Source organism: Falco cherrug, chromosome 9, assembly GCF_023634085.1.
Source record: "Falco cherrug isolate bFalChe1 chromosome 9, bFalChe1.pri, whole genome shotgun sequence".
In the NCBI taxonomy this organism is placed as follows: Eukaryota; Metazoa; Chordata; class Aves; order Falconiformes; family Falconidae; genus Falco; species Falco cherrug.
The window spans coordinates 42,652,752-42,673,427 of record NC_073705.1 but is presented as its reverse complement, the minus strand read 5'-3'; the positions used below and the strand labels follow the sequence as shown (position 1 = coordinate 42,673,427).

Sequence of the window (20,676 nt, the reverse complement as noted above, 5' to 3'; positions counted from 1 at the left end):
GTTTTTACCTAACGTTCTTACAGTAGTAGAATACATTATTCACTACATTATAACAACATCTTAAAAGCAGTTGTACGAGCCTCAATTGTGCAAACGTAAAAGACGCTGGCAAAAACAAGAACTCAGGATAGTTTGTTAACCATATCAAAAACAAATGCTTATCAAATGCACAGAAAAATAATTTCTACTTATAAACATAGGCAGAAACAATACATTTTAATTGAATTTCCTTAGCAGAAGATTCCTTTTGAAAAAATAGCAGCATAAGAAGGAAGAAAAACAGTTAATATTTGTAATTACTTTCTAAACTTAAAACACTGCAACAAACAACTCAAACCTCATACATTCTGGCAATCCTGGTACAGTTATTTTTAAACATCACTGGCAGATTAGGCATGAAGATAACTTGCAATATGTAAACTGACAGATGACTAACATTGCAGACATTCACATTTAATTAGTTAGGTAGGGACAGTCTTCAGTTATAGATTGATTATTTTAACCCAATGTAAATCCATATATAACTATTTGCACGCAATATTTAAAAATGAAAAGCAGTCAGGTAATATGGCAGTGAGTGAGCATTCAACAGTCCTTTTCTTGTTGCTATGAAAATCAGCAACCAATTTGAATTGCTACCCGACTACAGTCATTTTCACCTCAATTACATTTCCTGGAAAGTTTTTGCTGGACTTAAGTCCGCAGCATACACTTTTGGCCAGTCATGGGTGGTGTGGTCCCTATGTAATAAACTGAAGTAATCAATAACTCAAGGTAAGTTTTAAAGTGGCTTATAAAATTACAGCAAACCTGGAATCAGAAACCATTACAAAATACCCCAGACAGAAAATCATCCCAAATTCACTATAGGTACATAAAGGGAACAGGTGGTTATGTCAGGAAAAAAAAAATCCACACATAAATTCCCTTCAAACATCTTTAGAATACTCAAAGACTAGCAGGTTGCTCTGAAAAAAAACCCCAACTTCACACTTGTCTTCAAAAAGGTAGTGTAATGAGATGTAATTCACCATCTCTCTAATAATGTGTTTGTATTTATGAGCAAAGTGCCTATAGAACAAATAGAGAGGAATGTCTCAAGCTTTACAATCATGACTATCAAAGTAACCTGATTTCAAGCTGAATATTATTTTAGCTTCATATTCCTTTGCAAACAGTATCTGTTGATAAAATTAATACCACCTTAGTTTTCTACAAACCAGTCGATTTTATTGTTTCAGGACAAATTCAGTGAGAGTTACAGATACCACTTTTAAGTGTACACAGAGGCAAAATATGTAAAAATACTTTCTTCCTCAAGTATTAACATTGTCATGCACCTTATTTCTCTGGGGTTTTTCTACATGTCCAATGTTTTTACATGTTTCTTACATGTTACAGTAACTGAAGCATTTTATTATGTTCTCTACTCTGCATCTGTCATTTTTAATCCATCTCAAGATCATGAGCTAAAGTTGTGGGAACAATTTCCATCATGGCTGTCACAGGTACACCACAACTCACCCAAATACAAAGAGAGCCACAAACTGAAACCTGTATTTTTGAGTGGCTGTACTTAACATGCTCTCATGCCAACATTTAACAAGTGTGAAATCTTAAGCACAAATGACACACAAATCCCTCTGCTTTTTTCACTTTACAAATCCCCAAGAACTGACTTACTGCTTTTGGTAAACAGAATACCAAACATAAATTTTTATTTAGTCCCAGATTACTAATTATGATCACATACAAGTATTTAGTCAAGAACAGCTTAATAATAATAAAAAAAATCTCACTACCTTTCTAACCTGAATATTAGGTAAACTGCTGCTATGTATAGATAGATTGTTGGGTTTTGAGCACTGCAATATTTCTGCTGATAAACAGTTCAGCAGCTCAAAAATGCTACATTTGCTTGTATTCTCTCCTATCCTCTCAGCAGTTACGTGTTCTCATTTTACATGCCTCTATTTTAAAAAGACAAAAACACAACCAAAAAGAACAGTCAAGCTCCATGACATAATACATCATAATAGTCCCCAGAACATATTTCAGTATTATAAACATGCACCTCCTATACAGCATAGAGACAGCTGTTCTCACTGCCTATGCTTTGCATCTTCCCTTTCCCCCTTGCTTCCTTTGGGTGCTATTACTTGCAGGCTTTAATTAAAAGCACAAGTAAAATAAAGGAAAATTGTAGAACTTCTAGAAGAATAGAAGAAGAGGAGAGATAAAGGGTATTCTCTCTTCAGAAGAAATCTCCCATATTGCCTCAGAGGAAGATACAAAGCTCAAAGCTTAAAGATAATTGTTTCATTATACTAACATAATTTAAATTCTTCAATTACAAAAATCAACCCATTAGAAGCAAATGCATTTTCCACAGCTATCTTGTGGTTCCCAAACAGCATAAGCTGCCTTTTAACACACAGGATTTTAAAAGAATTAACTACTAATAGCATACCAATAATTTAATCTTGAGAATTCTTTCAACATTCCAGCATCTACAGCTCACAAAGTTGAAAAATGCTAAACAAAGCTCTCAAGTTCATCAAGGTTTATTAAAGCTTTATCAAGATCTAGCCTTTGATTCCAAACTCAAAGTTTTTTTGTAAAACTTACTCATTTATTTGAACAGTCTCCTTTGCTAACAGCATTTTTACAAAGATGCAAACAGATGATTCATTAAGCATCCATAAAGTGGATGGTGATACTTACCTGCTGACTACTGAGCATTTTGCACGTAGGTTCATACAGATATCACTATGAATGAGCATCGTACAGTCTCCATTGCCCACTGTCAACCACTGTTACAGTGATAGTCTGAACAGCTAACCAACTGCTTAAACTTAAAATTTGTCTATTTGCTACTTTTTCTTCATTTCTGTGGTTCTGTTTCTTTCAAGCACAGTTAAGTCACTGAGGTGAACTATTTTGTAGCTAAGAAAAAAAATTCACAATTGTAGGTGTATTTTCTACAACTTAATACATGAAAAAAAATCTCTATTTCATTAAGTAAATATATTTCCTCCTTGTCTGCAGGCTTCTTAAAGGTAAGTATCTGTTACAGATTGCACCAGATGTATATCTTTCAAGTATTTATTGTGTTCTTTTTACAAGTGACATACTCATCTAAAGCCTCAGCAGAAACATCGTGCATTTTACAGTTTTGCACTACAGACTTCATTTCTTCATTCATACCTCTTCATACAAATGGGCTAGTCATTTCTAATAAGTTACAATGAAGATTTGTGCTTGAAAATATAGAATTTATTTCCCATTCATGAAAGGTAAGTTGAAAAGAAACATTTTTTTATGAAACCTGCCTCCCCAGAAGAAAAGGGCCTCACAAATCTCACAGCTGAGTGAACCCCTTCATGCTTCAGTACTCCTTAGGATATCAGCAAGTGCTTATCTGAGATAAGACACAGCGGTTGGGAATCAATGTGGCCAGTCTTGAGAGAAAGTTACTAGGGAGGATGGTCAATCCTTGCCTAGATCAAAGGCTCCAGGGCATCAGGAAAGAACATTTTGATTTAAGTAAGAATTGTACTAACACATTAGCTCTAGTTACCCTTATCTAGAGCAGCAAGTTTAATAAGTTAATTGAGGAGGAGAAAGACAGAAGTTTGATAAGAAGAAAACTTACTAACTATTAAGCATGCAAATCAAGTACCTTAGTCAATGTTTAAGAGGTATTAACATTTAGATGTCAATTATTACTAGAGTTAAGACTTCCAAAGCATTTTCTTCTTACAATACAAAGTTAGTGCTCCAGTTAAGCATGGAGAACGTTCACCAGTAGTTCAACGTCTCCCTGTAAATATTTACAGCTGCATTTAGTGCATGAAGAATGTACTTTTTTTTTTAATTCCATGTAAGCTAGTATAACAGTACTGCAAAATCAGAGAACTTTATACTTAATACAGTAAAAATCTTTAAAAAACCCTGCAGGAGAGACTCCTGCTTCTGGTTTCACTGTTTGAAGGTACAGAGAGATGGCAGCGTGTGAGGAGTAAACAGGCAGCATGTGTACTGCTGGCATTGTTATCCTGGTCACACGGAGTTCAGAAACTATTTGAGCTAGACTGCTCAAATAACTATTTATTTTTCCAAGAAGAGCTGGGAACACAACACCAAAACCATGCTGTTGCAGCTCTATTGCTAGTAATATTCAAGATAATTTATATATGGTTATGTGAGCTCCAGTCACAGCAATGAATCCCATATAGCACATGACGTCTCCCTAGGAATCTGTTAGGTATACATTCGTTACATGCTATGCTCTACAGTAAGCCACACTACAGTTAATTAGATCCATTTTATACAAGTGAATATAGATATTATATCTTACTATAACTGTTTCTGTGAGACCTCACGTCCAAGACCTGACTACAGCTCTATCTCTACCTATCCAAATTAAATAATAACACTAAAAGTCATAACTGGATAAGATAACACCTATACATTTAAGCTTACATTTGCTTCATCTGTATTGTAACAACTTCTGCTTCCTTTACTACAGCTAATGTTTGAAAGGAGCTGACTTAGTATCTCGCTTTTTTTACTTGGTGGGTTTTGTTTTTTTTTTTTTTTTTAAGAGGACTGAGATCAAGCCCTAGTCCAGTATTCAGACTGCTAAAGTTCATGTCACTGTTTTCAAAACTAGACTTCTGCTCTTCATGGTAAGCAAAAAAGAATTTCAATATTTTAACTCATTTCTGTTAGTATAAAGCTCGATATTTTCAGTTAAGGCTTAACACTTACAAATAATGAAAAACTATTTCATACAAAATTTACTCATTGTTTAGTAAATAAAGGTAGTAATTGTCTGAAGTCTTCCCCTCTGTAGCAGGTTACTTTACTTTTACATTACTATTCATATGTTTATCCAGCCTTTTAATCAAACAATAAGTCCAGCGACGAGTTTTGGAAGCAGTGAGTCAAAGCAGGGGGGGCTAGGTCAGAAAATATAGAGAAATATGCTTGACAAAGTTTGAAGGAATGAACAATGCTTGTTATTACAAAACTAGCTATTACAGGAAGGGAGGGGGAGAAGATCAAGCTTTTGACAAAAGCAGCAACAGATTTTGAAGAACATACATATTAGAAGTAACTTTCTCCCATGAATTTAGGTTTTTTAAAAAACTTAGACTGAGCTACTTGAGGCAAGGTTTGTGTTCTGTAACCTTTTAGAAAAGTCTGGCTGTTATAAACTAGATCAACATTTAAAATACAGTATTCTGCAGGGGCACACACTAATTTGGCTATAAAGTGCACACCTTTACAATTACAGTGAATTACACATACACAAATCATCTATCTAATTGTTTAATTGTCCTTGTGTTAAGGGCACTAAAAGCTCCAGATAACGAGTTCCCCGGTATCTGTTTCATGTACTAATTGCAAGCTTGAGGCTGTTGGGAGGCACAGTTCATGCAGTCCACTATGCAGTTATTTGGACCTAAGAACACACCTTCCATCCTCTCTGACACTATATTATTTTTGTTACAATAGCATTTCTGATTTTGTCAGTGGAAAAACATCTCCAGTCTTCTCAGTTACCACAGGAAGCAAATGCTCACATTTCTAAAAGGCAGGGTCATTCCCTTGAATTAGCCTCAGGGTTGATTTGCTTTTTGTTTTGCTGTGTTTCGTTTCAGTGTCTTACTTTCAGGGCACAAACTTATTCCCATTACATTATCCTGTTAGAAAAGAACAGCAGTAAATCTAGTATTAAAGAGAACATCACACAGGTACTTTTCAGTGCTAATCTGTATATACCACCACAGAAAGTCTCATGGACTTTTTTTTTTTCCCTAAGGTAACAAAGGAATTTTTGCAGCCGAAACACCATACTTCTGCTGAATCGTCCAGCGTTTTACCAAGTCCTGGAATTTGCCAGTTTTTGAGGTGAAATGAAAAAGCTCCTTAAAAGCTTATGACAATTCAGTGATTTTATACACTAGAAAGGTTAAATTTGAGCACTTCCAATCGAGATGACCCAGTAGGATTTGCTAAGATTTTTGTCAAAACACAGAGAAAAGATCAAAAGAACAAAGAAAACAAAACCTTAAGAAAAAGCTGTTAGCACTGACTTGCCAAATGCAAGTTTGATCAGTGGGATCAATTTTTCTTTTCTCTCAGCTTTTTAGGATCTTATTAAATAAAAGCTTGTCTTCACATCCACTGATTTTTTAAAATTTCTTTAGCGTTATTTCCTCAGAGATGCAGGAAAACATTATTTAGTATTTTTTGCAGACAGTAAAGTGCTGAAAAAGCAAAAGTAGTACTATTTTAAATGGCAATATAAAGCGCACACTTTCTTGGACACATTAATTCAACATATAAAAGAAATGACAGTAGCTTAATAACACCAAACAGAACATTAGCCCACCTAAGCTCCCCCTACAATATACTTTACTGCTTTTGTTCCATTTAAACAGCTCACCTGATGCAGTAATCTCTTCAGTTTCAATAACTGAGTTTTTACAGCTGTGCAGTCTTGGACCATGTGCCGAAGGGTCATTTCATCAAGCATCACAGTATTCTCCGGTAAGCCCACCAGCTGTCTAGGAGCCTGGTAAAAATTCGGTGTTCCATAGCTTTCATAGTGACCAACAGGAGATTCTAGGTAGTTTGAGCCCCTAAAAAAAATAATAAAATAAAGACTAAAAAAATCCAAACAGTGATGAAAAAGTAGAGCTACAGAGCATTTAGTAAAAAAGAAAGTGTTATGTAACCTGAGCTATATCCACATACTGTGGCATAGAGCAGAAAATAAATAAATCAGAAAATGTCAATGCTATTTCACTTAAGTGCTGGACTTTACTTCCCACTTGTACAAATATCTTGCAGACCAACAGCTACAGTACCCTAAAACCAGCCTGCCCATCAGGATTTCTTTAAACTTAGTCATGCAAGCTAGCCTATAAGAACTGTAGGATTACTAGTTAGTTTTTAAATGAAATGTAAGTAAAAACTGTCCAAACATACAAAATGCAAGTAATAAGACAGTGTAATGTCTTTCCATGGAACACATACAGTAATTTACTCAAGCATTTATATTATCTTACAAAAACAAGTAATAAATATTTAGATTAAAAAACACAACAGAAACAAAAGTTTTGAAAATAAATGGTTATAAATCTCAGTGATGCTCCCATGCAGTTTATAGATGTATATACAACACCTTGTACTCAGTACAAGACAGACCCTCTAATGACAAAGATTTCTCATTAGAGTATTTTAATGGCTTGGGAGAAAAAGAGGCAAGTCCTTTACCTGTTTAAATCATTTTTACTATGGATATAGTGATCAGTATGGCCAAGGTGATAGTGATCCTGTGTATTCCATCGCTGCTGTGGTGTTCTTTTCCAGAATCCTTCCTGATGTTGTCTAGCATTTCTGTCTTGTCTATCAAAACGGCTCATATTTTCACATTCCTCTACAGAGAGCATAAAGTAAAAAAAAAAAAAGAAAAAAAGTATTTCTAAGACCTTGTAAACAAAATATTGACTATGTGCTGGTAACTTGTAGCATAAAGTTTCGGGGGTTTAATTTTTTTAAACTGATCCAAAAAAAAAAAAAAATATGCATTTTAGAACTGTCAAACAGACTTCTGTAATGGTGTCACATTTTTAACAGCATATAAGCTTGTTACAAGATTAATCTGTAGCAGAAACTACAGAATTAAGCCTTAACAGTATTTCCACTTTAAGAAGAAAAATCATTTGAAGAGCTATGGGGAAGAAAAAGTAATCCAAAAGTACCATTTTTTGGTCTGACAGTATCTTCAGATCTTTAAAAAGTTCAAACACTTCACACAAAGTCGTTTTAGAAAAAGGCCAGTACTTTGTTCCAAAACAGAACAGTTTCAGTACTTAAAATACATATATATATATATATCCTCTTGTTCACCGTGTTTGTTTTTCAACTTGAGACACATTTAATCTTGATTTACCTGGACAACAAGCATGACTTAGAACAAGCAAACAAAAATCTTTAAAACACTGAATTTTGCAAAGCATATTCCACAAACTTCTTAAGAGAACAAAAACTATTTGGCAACAGCTAGTAAACCACTAGAAACAAATCCAAAACAACTGCTATCCGTGCAGTCAGACACTGGAAAAAAAGAAGCAGACTTTCTCCTTCACTTACCCAAGGGGTTTTTCCTCACACTGTCAGTCTTCTGCTAGAAAAATAACTATACAAGAGCACATTGTTTTATTCGTCTGCCTACTCAGTTGCACATAAGACGCTCATAAACAGGCCTTCCTTCCTGCTTAGTTCCCAGCCTGCGTGTTGTTGGGAAGTGAGCCCAGTTTTACCCTGTGATTTAAAACTGCTATCCTCACTCACTGCATACTTGTTGAGCTAGAACTGTTTCTATAAATAGTGTCCAAGCAGCATCCCAGACTCCAAAGTGAAACAAGGAGAGTTTCTAAGGACCTGGAAAGCCTTAAGAGTCTGACATCACTGAAGTCACACATCATTACAAAAAAAAATGTTGGTAAGAAGTGCTGTTAAATATGATTATAATTAATACTCATATCTACAATTCAGTTTTTATCACCAAATTCAATAACCAAAAACCAGGTGAGAAAAACTTGTTCATCTAAAGTAACAAAAGACTTATTTTCCTTTAGAAACATCCTTGTACGGTTCATAACATGGAAATTCAAGTGGGTCTATTCAAAATAAGCCTACAATAAGCTTAAATGATTATATTATGATGATTTTCAGCTTTGGAAAATGAAATTGAGATACCGAGTAAAAACACATTATATTAACAACAAACAAGTTTCACTTTTTCAGGTGGTCACATTCACTTAAGGGGAAACCTGGAGGTGGCTTCTGGATTCTTTTTTTCAGATCTTCTTTGCTAAAAATTCAGAGATTTCAAGATAAGTAGTGATTATAGCAGATCCCCAGTTTATGCCACGTTAATTTTATAAGGAAACTCAACTTCTACAAAATGCCAAAAATAGGAGTAATTAGCTAATCTCAAACAGTAAACTTCTCCTGAATCAGCAGCTTACACAAGATCATCATAATCACAAAACATATTCCAGCTATACAAATATTCTTGATACTTAGCTGTAGAAGTGAGAGTAGGTTTCTGTTTATTATATTGATGCAAATAAGAAAGAAGTGAATTAATGATTGCATTTAATCAATCATGTCTAGATTAAATGAAGTTTTTTATGGTTTTGTGGCAAACATTCACCTTAAAATGCATGTATTAACAGTTTTTTAATTAGTAACTTGAAATTACTCATGCAGATGTAATGCATGTTTTATAAACTAGGAATTTTAAGAGAAATTAATCTACCCTTCAAAATCATTTCTTAGTTTTTCCTAACAGAATTAAAGTTAACCTTATTGAAAGAATATCCCCTAGGCTTGGATTGTTACCCATTCTGGAAAAAGTAAAAAAATAGGTGTTAAATTTTTATCTGGGCTGTAAAGTTGAATACTAGCATTATTGTCAATAAGCACCTTTCACACAAGTACTTTGTAAAACTTCTTCTGAGACTGAAAATATTAAGTACTGCACTTCATACGGGCACACTCTTAAAACATGATGTGCCATCGTTGTGGTAATGGAAGACTAGGTATTTATTTACTGTTAATTTAGCTTCGAATCTAACATACACACAGGAGTCTTCACCCAAGGAACTCAAAAAGCTACTCAAAAAAACGTGCATTTGCCCAAACTTCAGCAGGCAGCTGAACGGTACACAAAATAATGAAAGCCTTTTTTCTTTCAGTGCCTGTTTGTACAGCCTAGGGGACTGCAGTGCTCCGTATTCAATGTTTCTATTCATTTGAAGATACATTAGCCTCCACTGAACTTTAAGACAGAACTAATACCTATAATCACATGACAGTGACAATTCTTACAAGTAGGCCACAAATGACCAAAAGCAAATGCTTCCAACTTTTCCAGGCCAGGATTTGAGGAAGTATGTCAATAATTTGCCTTACCTAGTTCATTCTAGTTTGAATTTGTATTATTTTAGTGGCATGCAGGTGCCAATATCCTTCCTGTGAAAGTTTGCCAGCTTCCTTGCTGATAACAACAGCGCATAAAAGACACCTTGAGAACACACATCCTAAATCTTAAGGTTCCTGTTACCCTGAATTGTATAAAAATATATTAGGAGATACTGTAATTTTGTAGAAAAAAATAATTATTTCAAAAAGATTACACTGTCATTCACCAAAGCTGAAAAGATGCCGTTCCAACATTTTCAAATATAGCTGAAGCCTGAGACTGAATGATCAACATAAAAGTTTGACATTTATCCTATTAAAATAATTTAAACAGAACAAACAGTGTGCAACAAGGTTGCATTTTTATAAAAGGCAGTACATTTCTAATTTTACAATTATCTAAATGCAAAGATTGTATCTGGGGAAACAAATAACACACTTTCAACATTTCAGATAAGAAAGAGCTGTTACTTAAAGAAAAAACAATTTGAGGAGTGCATTGGCTTATTAAAAGAGATGTCAGAACATAACTCAAAAAACTCTTAAGTCCATAATGCATCTTCGCAATAAGATTGCTTGGCTACTTTACTAACCTTTGTCATGAGGTGGGTCCTCAGGCAGGTCCACATCAAGCATGAGATCATCATCTTCAAGATCACATGAATCAAGATTATTCAAAATATCCTGCAAGTAAGAAAGCGTGAGATATAGCTGCTTTAATGATACTTCATTTACCCTACTATCATAACATTTTTATTTCAAACCTTTGCTACATTTGTATTGTTCACATTCCCAATGTTATCAGCAGCCTACTCCCTTTAGAAGCCAACATCAATCTTACTTGAGACCGTCTATACAAACAACAATCGTAATAACTCTAGTAATAGCATATAATAACAGTGCTAGATGAAATAACTATGGATAAAAACATTTTTCTGCCTGATACCTACGGAATACTCCAAAGATTTTTCTTCATTAATTCATTAATCCATTAATATACTGCCTCTTCCCCAATCAGAAACATTTTAAAACTAAATTACTTTGCTCACTTAGAATTCAAAAACAGCTATATGAAGAGAAGATGTTGAATCACCTTATTTTAGCTCTCATATCATACTATTGTAACCTAATGGAAAGGAAGAGGGAAACCTGTATTATCTTGATTTTTTTGGGCCAACGAAACTTAAAATATGCTGCCGTCACCACTAAACTCTGCTGCTTTTGACTTTAAGTTTATGGTTCATACAAAGCAGTTTCTAAAGGGACTAACAAACTCATGTTGCATGGGTGTACTAGTAGTACAAGAAAAATTCAGTCAAATGTTAGTACTAAATGGAATTATGCATATTGTAGATAGCAATGTATATTAAAGAAAAAGGACTATAATGTCGGCAAATCAAGACAGTGTTAGGAAGACAAAAACCAACCCCTCTTCCCTTAAGTTTACAAACATTAGGAAAAACTCCAGAGGTCAAGGCTGCAAAATATTCAGCTTATTGAGCGGACAGATGCTGCTAGTATCACGCTACTGAGAAGGCACATCAGGCAATGAAGTGCAGTACTTGATCAGAAATGCAGACGCTGCTTTACCTCATTATTCAAAGAAAGCTAAACTTATTAATACCAAGTGATTGTAACACAAAGTAGGTCTAAGGAAACTGTTACTAGTTATGCAGTTTTAAGTCTTGAGCTCTGTTTTCCCATACCCCACAGATAAAAGCCATAGCTTTAAGGCCCAAGATCAGACTCTGGCACTTGACATCTGCCTCTTTTCTAAGAGCAGAGATACAGATTTTTCTGTATCTAACAGCTACACCCAAAGATGATTCATGGGACCAATACTGAAAAAAGCTACCAAATCTAAGTAAAATATCTGTCTCTATTTCTCACTGGATAATAGTGTTCATTAAATACTTAACTGAATAGTTGCATATAGACTACGCGTGCACTGCAAAACAACATTCACTTGGAAAGCTATCCTTTTGCTGGCTACCGTTTCTTAGGTTTGCTTTGTCAGAGATGTATAGTTGAAAAGGAAGAACATAAACAGGCATTTGTCTAAACTGTTACTCCAACTGTTCTTCAGCAGTCTTCCTATAGTGTTCCCAAAGGACTACTGTACTGTTACAAATGGTGCCAAGAGCTAAGTATATTTTAAAATGTTTTTGTTTGTTTGTGACACAAAACATGAAAGATTCTACATTTCTGCAAGGGAAGTAATTTATTGGCTTAGGATGAGAGTATGAAATGAAAATAGTTCACATGCACTTTGTAAAACATGAGCAATATAAAGGAAAGATGGAACACTTGAGACAGAACCACCTCTTTTGGTTATATTTCAAAGTCCTACCTGAATTATTTTGTTTACATATTCTAAGTATTTACAGGAAAAAACAGAAAAACCTACATATCAGGGCACCGTGAATAATAATAAAACCAACTATGGAAAACTTCACAGAGAAATGAAAACCATGTAAAGCACATGAGGATTTAACATTTGGGAGAACAAGTTGTCTGTACATTTTTACTACTTCTTGTTTCCACTAATTTACATATTCCTAGGAGCTGGAAGACTTTTAATTAACATGCATTTTTAAACATTTTGTAAAAGGTAGGTGCATTTGAGAGGCAGCTTTGGTTGGTTAATTGATAAATTGTTTCTATGCCATGCTTTGATCTTCCAAATTAGTATGAACAAGCATTATTTTCTTCTACTGTAGGAACCTTAATGAGCATGACAAATTACAGTAGTCACAAACACGTAAGGAAGTTGAAAATGTTTCCCATTGCTTTGCGAAAGCATTAAAAAAAAAAGCACAATATAAAAACATAGTATGTCAGAGTGTTAACTATGAACCTAGATAAGCCACTTTAGACTTCTGAAGTTCTGATATAAAGATAGCAATGATGTCAAAGAAGGTGAGCATTCGAGATGCCAAACATACTTTTCTGTCAACACCACATTTCGTTATGCTTCCCTAATTATACATTCCTGCACCACACCGAGGCAATTCTGTGATAGAAAACACAACTGTGAATATGAAGTCTTTGTAATAGCTGAGCCATATGTGAATTCACTTTGAGTACTTCCCAAAGCTATCTACTTGGGAAACTTAATACACAAGTAGATGTCAGCAACGTTGCCTTGAAGTAGCTATAAGATAAAGTTCAGGTTTCATCAAATCATAAATTTGTACATACAAAGCCTGTATTTACAGATTTCCATTGTTGTTCTTACTACTGTATAATGAACTGAACTTAACTACATGGCAGTAACATTGTTAATAATGTGTGCTTAATAGCAATTATCATCGTGAAGTAATGCCGGGCAACAAGCTCAAACAGAACAGGAAATAAATTCTTCAGAAGTGCATCACTCCAACTCCACAGACTATTACGTGTTTCAGCAATTATTAGAAGTTACAGTAAGAGAAGAATCCTTTTTCATTCGTACAGTTGAAAAAAAGAATGGATATTAAAAGGGGTATGTAACTTCACAAGGCTGACTTAGCACTAGATTTTCAAGACAGTACAACCTGGAAAGAGATTAAAGTTTGGGACTGCAAAATTCCAAGTCAAACTACAATGCTGTCCCCGAGCTCTCCCTCCAGAAAGGTTTTCAACTAAACACAGCAGTAGTGCCTTATTCTCTTACTGCAATAGAACTGGAAAAGCATTAGGAAAGAAACTGATGATCTATGACTACTCGTGTAAGAACTGAGTAAATTAACCCCAGCAGCAGGGAATACCCATATTGCCTAAGGAGATGGGAAAAGACTAAATAGAGAGGTACAGGTAAGGCTGGCAAACAATTACACCGCATTCTGCAAGTTTACTTCAATGTTCTGCAAATTCTTTCTGTAGTGATTGCCCTCATGCGTTACGGCTTACCAAAGGTTAAACCAGCACATACCAACAGCTCACATACAACAGCCTGGGGGTTTTGCCTAATTTTTTGAATGAAAGAGATTCTGAACTCTACTCAAGAGGCATAATAATATTAAATTCTGAAGACTAACGCTTTGAACATTGTGGTACTGTAGAGCAGCTACTTTTGCTAAAGCTGAACAAGTTTCAAGTTCAGTATAAACTCATGACCATCATAATGAACTGGGGAAGCAAAATAATTTTTTAAAGAGTTGTTTCCAGTAATTCCTCATGCTACACACATCGTAAGTTCTCTGTTTCACTGAACACAGTATTTTTCAGTCCACCAACTTAAGTTCATTTTAGCTTAAGCATTAGAACTAGGCAAGAGGCCTGATTCTCAGCTTTCCCATTTCTTGAACTAGGTATATAATGCAACTAAAATTAAATTACAACGTGCCAGAATTTGAAGGATAGATGTCTACATTTTCTCCCTATTAAACATACAAGACGTGAACCAATGAAAGTTTGAAACAATGTATATTACACTGGAATTAAAGAAAAAAAGGAAGAAGTCAGGCACCCAGGTTAGTGCAGAAATACAAAGCAACACCAGATAAGCAACCGTTAAACAAATAATTTCTGAGTGTTTACAGAGCTGAGAGAAGTCTGAGCTCAAAACCCCAGTTCGGTACCCTACTTTTCCTGTCAATGTATGCTGTCTTGCTGAAAAGAAACTGCATTGGGGTAGTAACGAACTGTTGGTGAATATTAGGAACAGTGTTTCATCTTTTTCCACAATTCAAGATCTCAGACCTCATTCATTTGTTCTCCCTTTATAAAGCAGGCTGTTAAAGGAAAATAAACTTACTATTTTTGTTACTGATTTAGGGAGTTAGGTCTTGCTTCCCATAATAATCATGCACTTCTGAAGTCAGTGAAAACTAGAAGAAAAAGCTCACATGCAATTTAAACGTTCTATAGTGATTGAATTCAATACACAAATTTCTTTAATTTTACTTGCTCTACATCCTAATTTAAGCCTATCTGCACATTTTATTTCATTTTTTACTTTCTTGCTCAAAAAAGACCATATGAGCAATGCACATAGATCATTTAATACAAAAGATTACAACTCCCTAAAAAACTTCGAACAACAAAAATATTGAAGGATAGGTATCACCACAATGGAAAAAAAAAAAAAATAGAAAAAGCACGTCTACAAGCTCAAAATTTGAAAGTAAAAGATCACATATTATTTAGAGCATCAGTATATATCAGCATACCCTTCTGGCATGCCTAGTTTTGATGTTAGTATTCACATATTTTCCCAGATTACTGACATTGCGTTTCTAGAAGCTTTATTTAGTAAAAACTGTACTGTTAAATACGGTTGGATATTACAAACTGTAAACATGCTAGGCTATTTCCAGTATATGTTTTCAGAGTTGTTTACTTAGAGAACACATCAGTAATTACAGGTCACGTTGTTGAATGACAGCACACTAGAGCACATTCCATCTACTTAGGTGTGTTTTGATCTCTTTGTAAAAACAAATGATCACTAGGTTAGAATCAGACTTCAGACTTGTACTTAGTTATTCTTACAGTACCATGCTGTATCCCTTTTGATAAAAATGCATTCTAGCAAGTATCAGTAATTTCCATTATGAAATTAAGGTTATTTTATAAATTCCATTAGTTAAAGGTGCATTACTTATTTTGAACATTGTTACTCTTTACAGCCAAATTTTAGGCTCAGTTTTTCTATATTTACCTCAAGCTGATCTCTGGTTTTCTTGGCTTCATCTTTCAGCAGTTTTTAAGTCATTTGTCCACGTAAAACATTTCCTTCTGTTTTTATGTTAAAAAGATCTCAGACACATACCGGAAGAAAGCTTGACATTTAAATTTCTGACAGGTTTTTGAGATCTCAGTTTGGGCCAAATTTGAGTACGATTAACAGACTTGGAAGATAATGAATACCTAAAACATATCAGAGCAATTTAAGAAACTGCTTAAAGAATGACATTTAAGTCATCCTAAAAATAACAATAATAGAAAAATGAAAAGCCATCTGAGTAGAATTCTATCAGCATCTCCAAAATAACAGAATTACTTTTATAATTCCTTTAGGTAACTAGCATGAAAAAAACATTTTAAAAACACAGTTTTACATAAAAAGAACCCCAAGTCTTAGAAAAACTAGCATCTCTGTACTACAACATACTTCTCTGCAAACTTAGAAAAGCAGTTGTCAAAGTCAAATTATTTAAAGCAGGCATTTCCTTGTGACATTCCATAAAAATAAAAGTTAGAGATCCTTGTCATATGCCATCCTTCATTCTTTTCACACTACTGAAGAGACTATTTAAATAAAACATTTGCTGCCTATGTTCACATAACAATGAAGCCACAGTACCGTGTTTAACCTAAGTCTGATACTATGGCAATGAATATATTTTCTCCTAATACCACACAGGAGAAAAGAGTAATTACAGTAAATCCTCTGGGGCAGGGGGGGAACGAATTAAATAACCACCAAACAAAAAACCCTCTTGAAACATAAAAGGATGTAGGGGGCCGACACCGGGATAGAAAGCTCAATTTCTAGTCCAATGGTTAAGGATCTAAGACGTATCTGATAGTTTCGAGCCAGTTATGCAGTTGATTCACCCAGCGGCAGGAGTCTTCACACTCGCAGCATCAAAAGGACAGAACAGTGCTTGTACATAGGGATGATTCAACACACCCTTCTAATGCACAAGAGCATCCTTCAGAAAAGGACTATGGTAGTGCACTGTATCACTAGTTGTGTTTTTTATTGCAAACTCTGTTTCAGAAATTCCCCGTCCTATCACTTAGCAACAAAAAGGCCAAGCTCTTTTTGAGAGCATGTTATTCACAAAAATGTTGATAAGACTGCTGAACAGACATTGTATCTTTTGTCAAAAATTTCAAGTCCAACAGTCTTAAGAACTAGAGTAAGCAAAGCTTTTTCTGCCTTATGACTTCTGAAATTAAGTAAAACATCACAATACAGCCTTAATACACATCTCAATAGTAAAGTCCTATCACTATACGAAGCAGCCAAGATGGAGCTGAATAGGAGGCCAGTTACAAGATACCTAGCTTCCAGGATTTATTGGGAAAACGTATTACAAAAAGCATGAAGATTACCAAAAGCATCAAGCAAGCATTGACTCATAGGGCGCTAGTCCTGGACAACAAAAACCATCACAAGACAACAGACAGCTTTCAAACTAGTTTTGTAAAGGGAAACCTCTGTATGTCTTCTTAGAACATCAAAAAATACCTACTCTCAAATCAAACCTGCCTTATATGTTTTTGTTTTGTTTAAACTGGAGGGTTTAAATGCGATACACCAGAAGGGCAAGCACTCCAAAAATCTAATTGAGAAAGAGAATTAAAGTCTTGGCAACCATTGCTCCACAATTTGAATTCTTGTTGACAAAAAGCATCACTGGAAAACATGAAAAGTTCTCTTTTCCTCATACGTAAAAATATATACTAGACTTCTTTTAGTTATACTACAACATCTTTTCATAGATTACATTTTTCATTACATACCACAGTATCTGAATATTTTTATTTAAAAAATGCACACCATCAATAACCCTGCCAGCATGGTAGAAATACCTACAAAGACATGCTACATAAAAGAACACTACTTTAAACCTTTCTATTAGCTATTCATATCGACTTTCTTTGTATCATCTGCAGCTAACATGAGAGGAGTATTAAGACATCACAGTATCCCAGATGAAACGTACTCCTACTATTTCATTAGTAGTTGTGTCTCTGTAGTTGTTAAGAACTCCCAGCTGGATGCTTCTGGTGTGACATTTGAATACTACAATCAACATATAGTTCTCCTTCCAGAACAGAATGCCTTTTACTGTCTACAAGAGTTCATTCACCTGACTGAAAGTAGGGACCATTGCAGTGAGCTGTCATAATTTTGGAAGAACAATAAAAATATATACTGTCTGTATGACTCTCTGTAATTTAATATTTGAAAGGAGAACAATTTGAAATTGTACTACTTTGCACCTGAAAGTGATTCATAATGCCTGTGGTGTCAAAGTGTATTACAAGTCTCACGCTATGCTAAAGAGGTTACTGTTATTTCATTCTTTTGCAACTAAAACTTAGATGTGCTTTATGCTCAGAAAAACTAGCAGCTTCAGATGCATGAAATTCTACAGGTATTTTTACACCTGTTTTCTATGCAGTTGCATATGCTGCATCTCCTCTGGCAAGATGCTGAAAATTAAAAAATTTGGATTATCCAGTAAAAAAATATATTGAAGAGGAAAAAAAGTATAAAAAAACACTACAGAAGAAAGTTCAACAAGCATAAGTAAAGGGAGAGAACTACAGAATAATGTGTCCAAAAAACTCAAGGGAAGTGAAGAGTTTGAGAAAAGTACAGAAATTAACAAACTATCATTTCAGGTACTTCAAGACTGAAAAAAGGAAGTTGCTTTTAAAACAAACACTAAACACACTGGGTAAATCAGTTATCTGGAGGGCAGTTAAAAGGATAACTGTGAGTCAAATACGATTCAAGGATGTCAGTAGAGAAGAGGGACACTTCCAGGGTCTTTTCCAATGCTATTGTCAGCATTTGACAACATCCCAGATAGACAGAGAAGAGATAAATAGAGAAACAGGAATTCCATACAAGTGTCTGAAATAGCAACGTTAAGTAAGAACTGAAGAGAACTCTTAAGTGAAGGCAGAAAACTGACAGAAGAAAAAGACACACAAAGGCACATACCCTACTACAGGGCTGAGAAGTAAAACCCACTGAAAATAAAGTCATAAAAAGGATAGAATTCTGCAGGATACCAAAAACAGGATAAAAGGGAGTTATCTTAAATGCTGTACATTGAAAGTCACATTAAAGACAATTAAGCCCAACAGCCGAACAAGTATTTCATCATGCTCTGTAACAGAAGGTTGCCATGACAACAAATGCAAGAACTTTGTTCTGAAAATCCAAGACATTCTACATTTAACTATTAGACATAATGATCTTAAGATTTACTATTCTTGAAAACATTTATGTTCTATGTAGGTTTACAGAAAGTAGACAAGAAATAATTATTAGGTTATTACCTACTGTATCTCAAGAAGTAGCTATGCTTGCTGCTTTTTTTTAATTTTATTATTACAAAATCAGATGTCAGACTTGTGTATGAAATCTGAAGTTCAATAACATCGAGAAAAAGAAGAAAACCAGAAATATTAACTGTTCTGTTGAGACTTCACCAATTCATAAGCAACAGTACTTTCCAAACATGTAGTGCAAATCCCACAGCCACAAAGAACATTCCTTGGCTGCCATCTAGCCTCCATTAATAAGCCTACAAAAAAAGCAACTGAACAAGGAGGCTGGGGGGGTGGGGGGGCAGGCATTTTGACCATCTTCCTGCAGAATTCCAGCAAAATTTAAGAACATTTTCTAATTATTTTTTTCTAAATAGGCAGATGCTTTTAAGCAGAATTTCCACTGCACTGCCAAGCACAGTAACAGAAAGCCATCAGCAGTATGTATGACTAGTAACATAGAAGTAACACAGGCTGAAGAAAAGCTGTCCTTTCTACTCATTGCTTCCAGTCCATTTTCAGAAAAAAGTCTACTGATACCAGAAGTTCAGCATTGCTTTTTGTCCTGGTTTCAGCTGGTATAGAGTTTATTTTCTTCTTAAGCAGCTGCAGTGATGTCTTTCATATTCAGTGTGAGAATAATGCTGCTAACACACTGATGCTTTAATTGTTGCTAAGTAGTGCTTACTGTTAAGTCAAGGACCTTTCAGTTTCCCATGCTCTGCCAGTGAGGAGGTGCACGTGCACAAGAAAGTGGGAGGGGACCCAGCCAGGACCGCTGACCCTAACTGGCCAAAACAGTATTCCACGCCATATGATATCAGGGGACAGCTGGCCAGGAGCCACTGATCACTGTTTAGGGGACTGGCTGAGCATTGGTCAGCGATCACCTGTCTATCTTGGGGTTTATCTTTCTGTTTTCAAGACAGTTATTATAACAGTTATATTATTACATATTTTTTTTAATTATTAAACTGCTTTTATCTCAACCCACAAGTTTATCTTTTTCTCCCCCAATTCTCCTCCCCATCCCACAGAGCCAGGAGAAGGGGGGAGCAAGCGGCTGCATGGTACTCAGCTGCTGGCTAGGGTTAAACCAAGACAGTCCTTTCTGGTGCCCAACACGGGGCTTGAAGGGTTGAGGTAACGACAGAACTGACCCAAACATATTAAAAGAAATTTGTTATAAGCATTCATTGCATTAGTTTAATAGTCACCGATGACAAACTTGATTTGCTCTCAGAGTTGCATTACCTAACATCTTACTTGTAGTATGTGTCCCGTTGTGCTGTTTGTCATCTCTGGGACCTGGGCTAAGGTTATCATTTTGTTGTACTTTGTAACACTGGTTTATGATACAATAGAATTGTTAAACTAATCTGGTATTTGTAGTCACCACTGCTGTCACCCGTGTACTTTGGGAGCCATCTATTGGAAACTACTACTAACTACACCTTTTAACTTTCTTCCTCGAGAAAGACAGACAACCCGTGGAGGAGACATCTTCCTACATCTTCCTCTTCCCCTCCAGGGTAATTACAGAACTGTTTAAGAACTCTGAAAATTTTTAATATCCTTGGAATGTCGAAACCAGCACGGTCCCACTACTAGGAACCATGAAAGTGGTTCAGGTCTTGTTTATAGTGTTAAGCAACTATTTGCCTC

At 35.2% G+C, this 20,676-nt stretch overlaps 1 protein-coding gene across 5 annotated transcripts in view; it reads right to left on the bottom strand.

Moving 5' to 3' along the window:
- Positions 1–20,676, bottom strand: part of CCSER2 (coiled-coil serine rich protein 2) — a 73,379-nt gene that overhangs the window by 28,657 nt on the left and 24,046 nt on the right. For all 5 annotated transcript variants that reach the window (XM_055720466.1, XM_055720465.1, XM_055720462.1 and 2 more), the window contains exons 4-6: positions 10,602–10,692; positions 7,291–7,453; positions 6,458–6,653 (exon numbers count right to left, since the gene is read on the bottom strand). In XM_055720466.1, the coding sequence (XP_055576441.1) occupies positions 6,458–6,653; positions 7,291–7,453; positions 10,602–10,692 (450 nt within the window). The remainder of the gene's footprint in view (positions 1–6,457; positions 6,654–7,290; positions 7,454–10,601; positions 10,693–20,676) is intronic.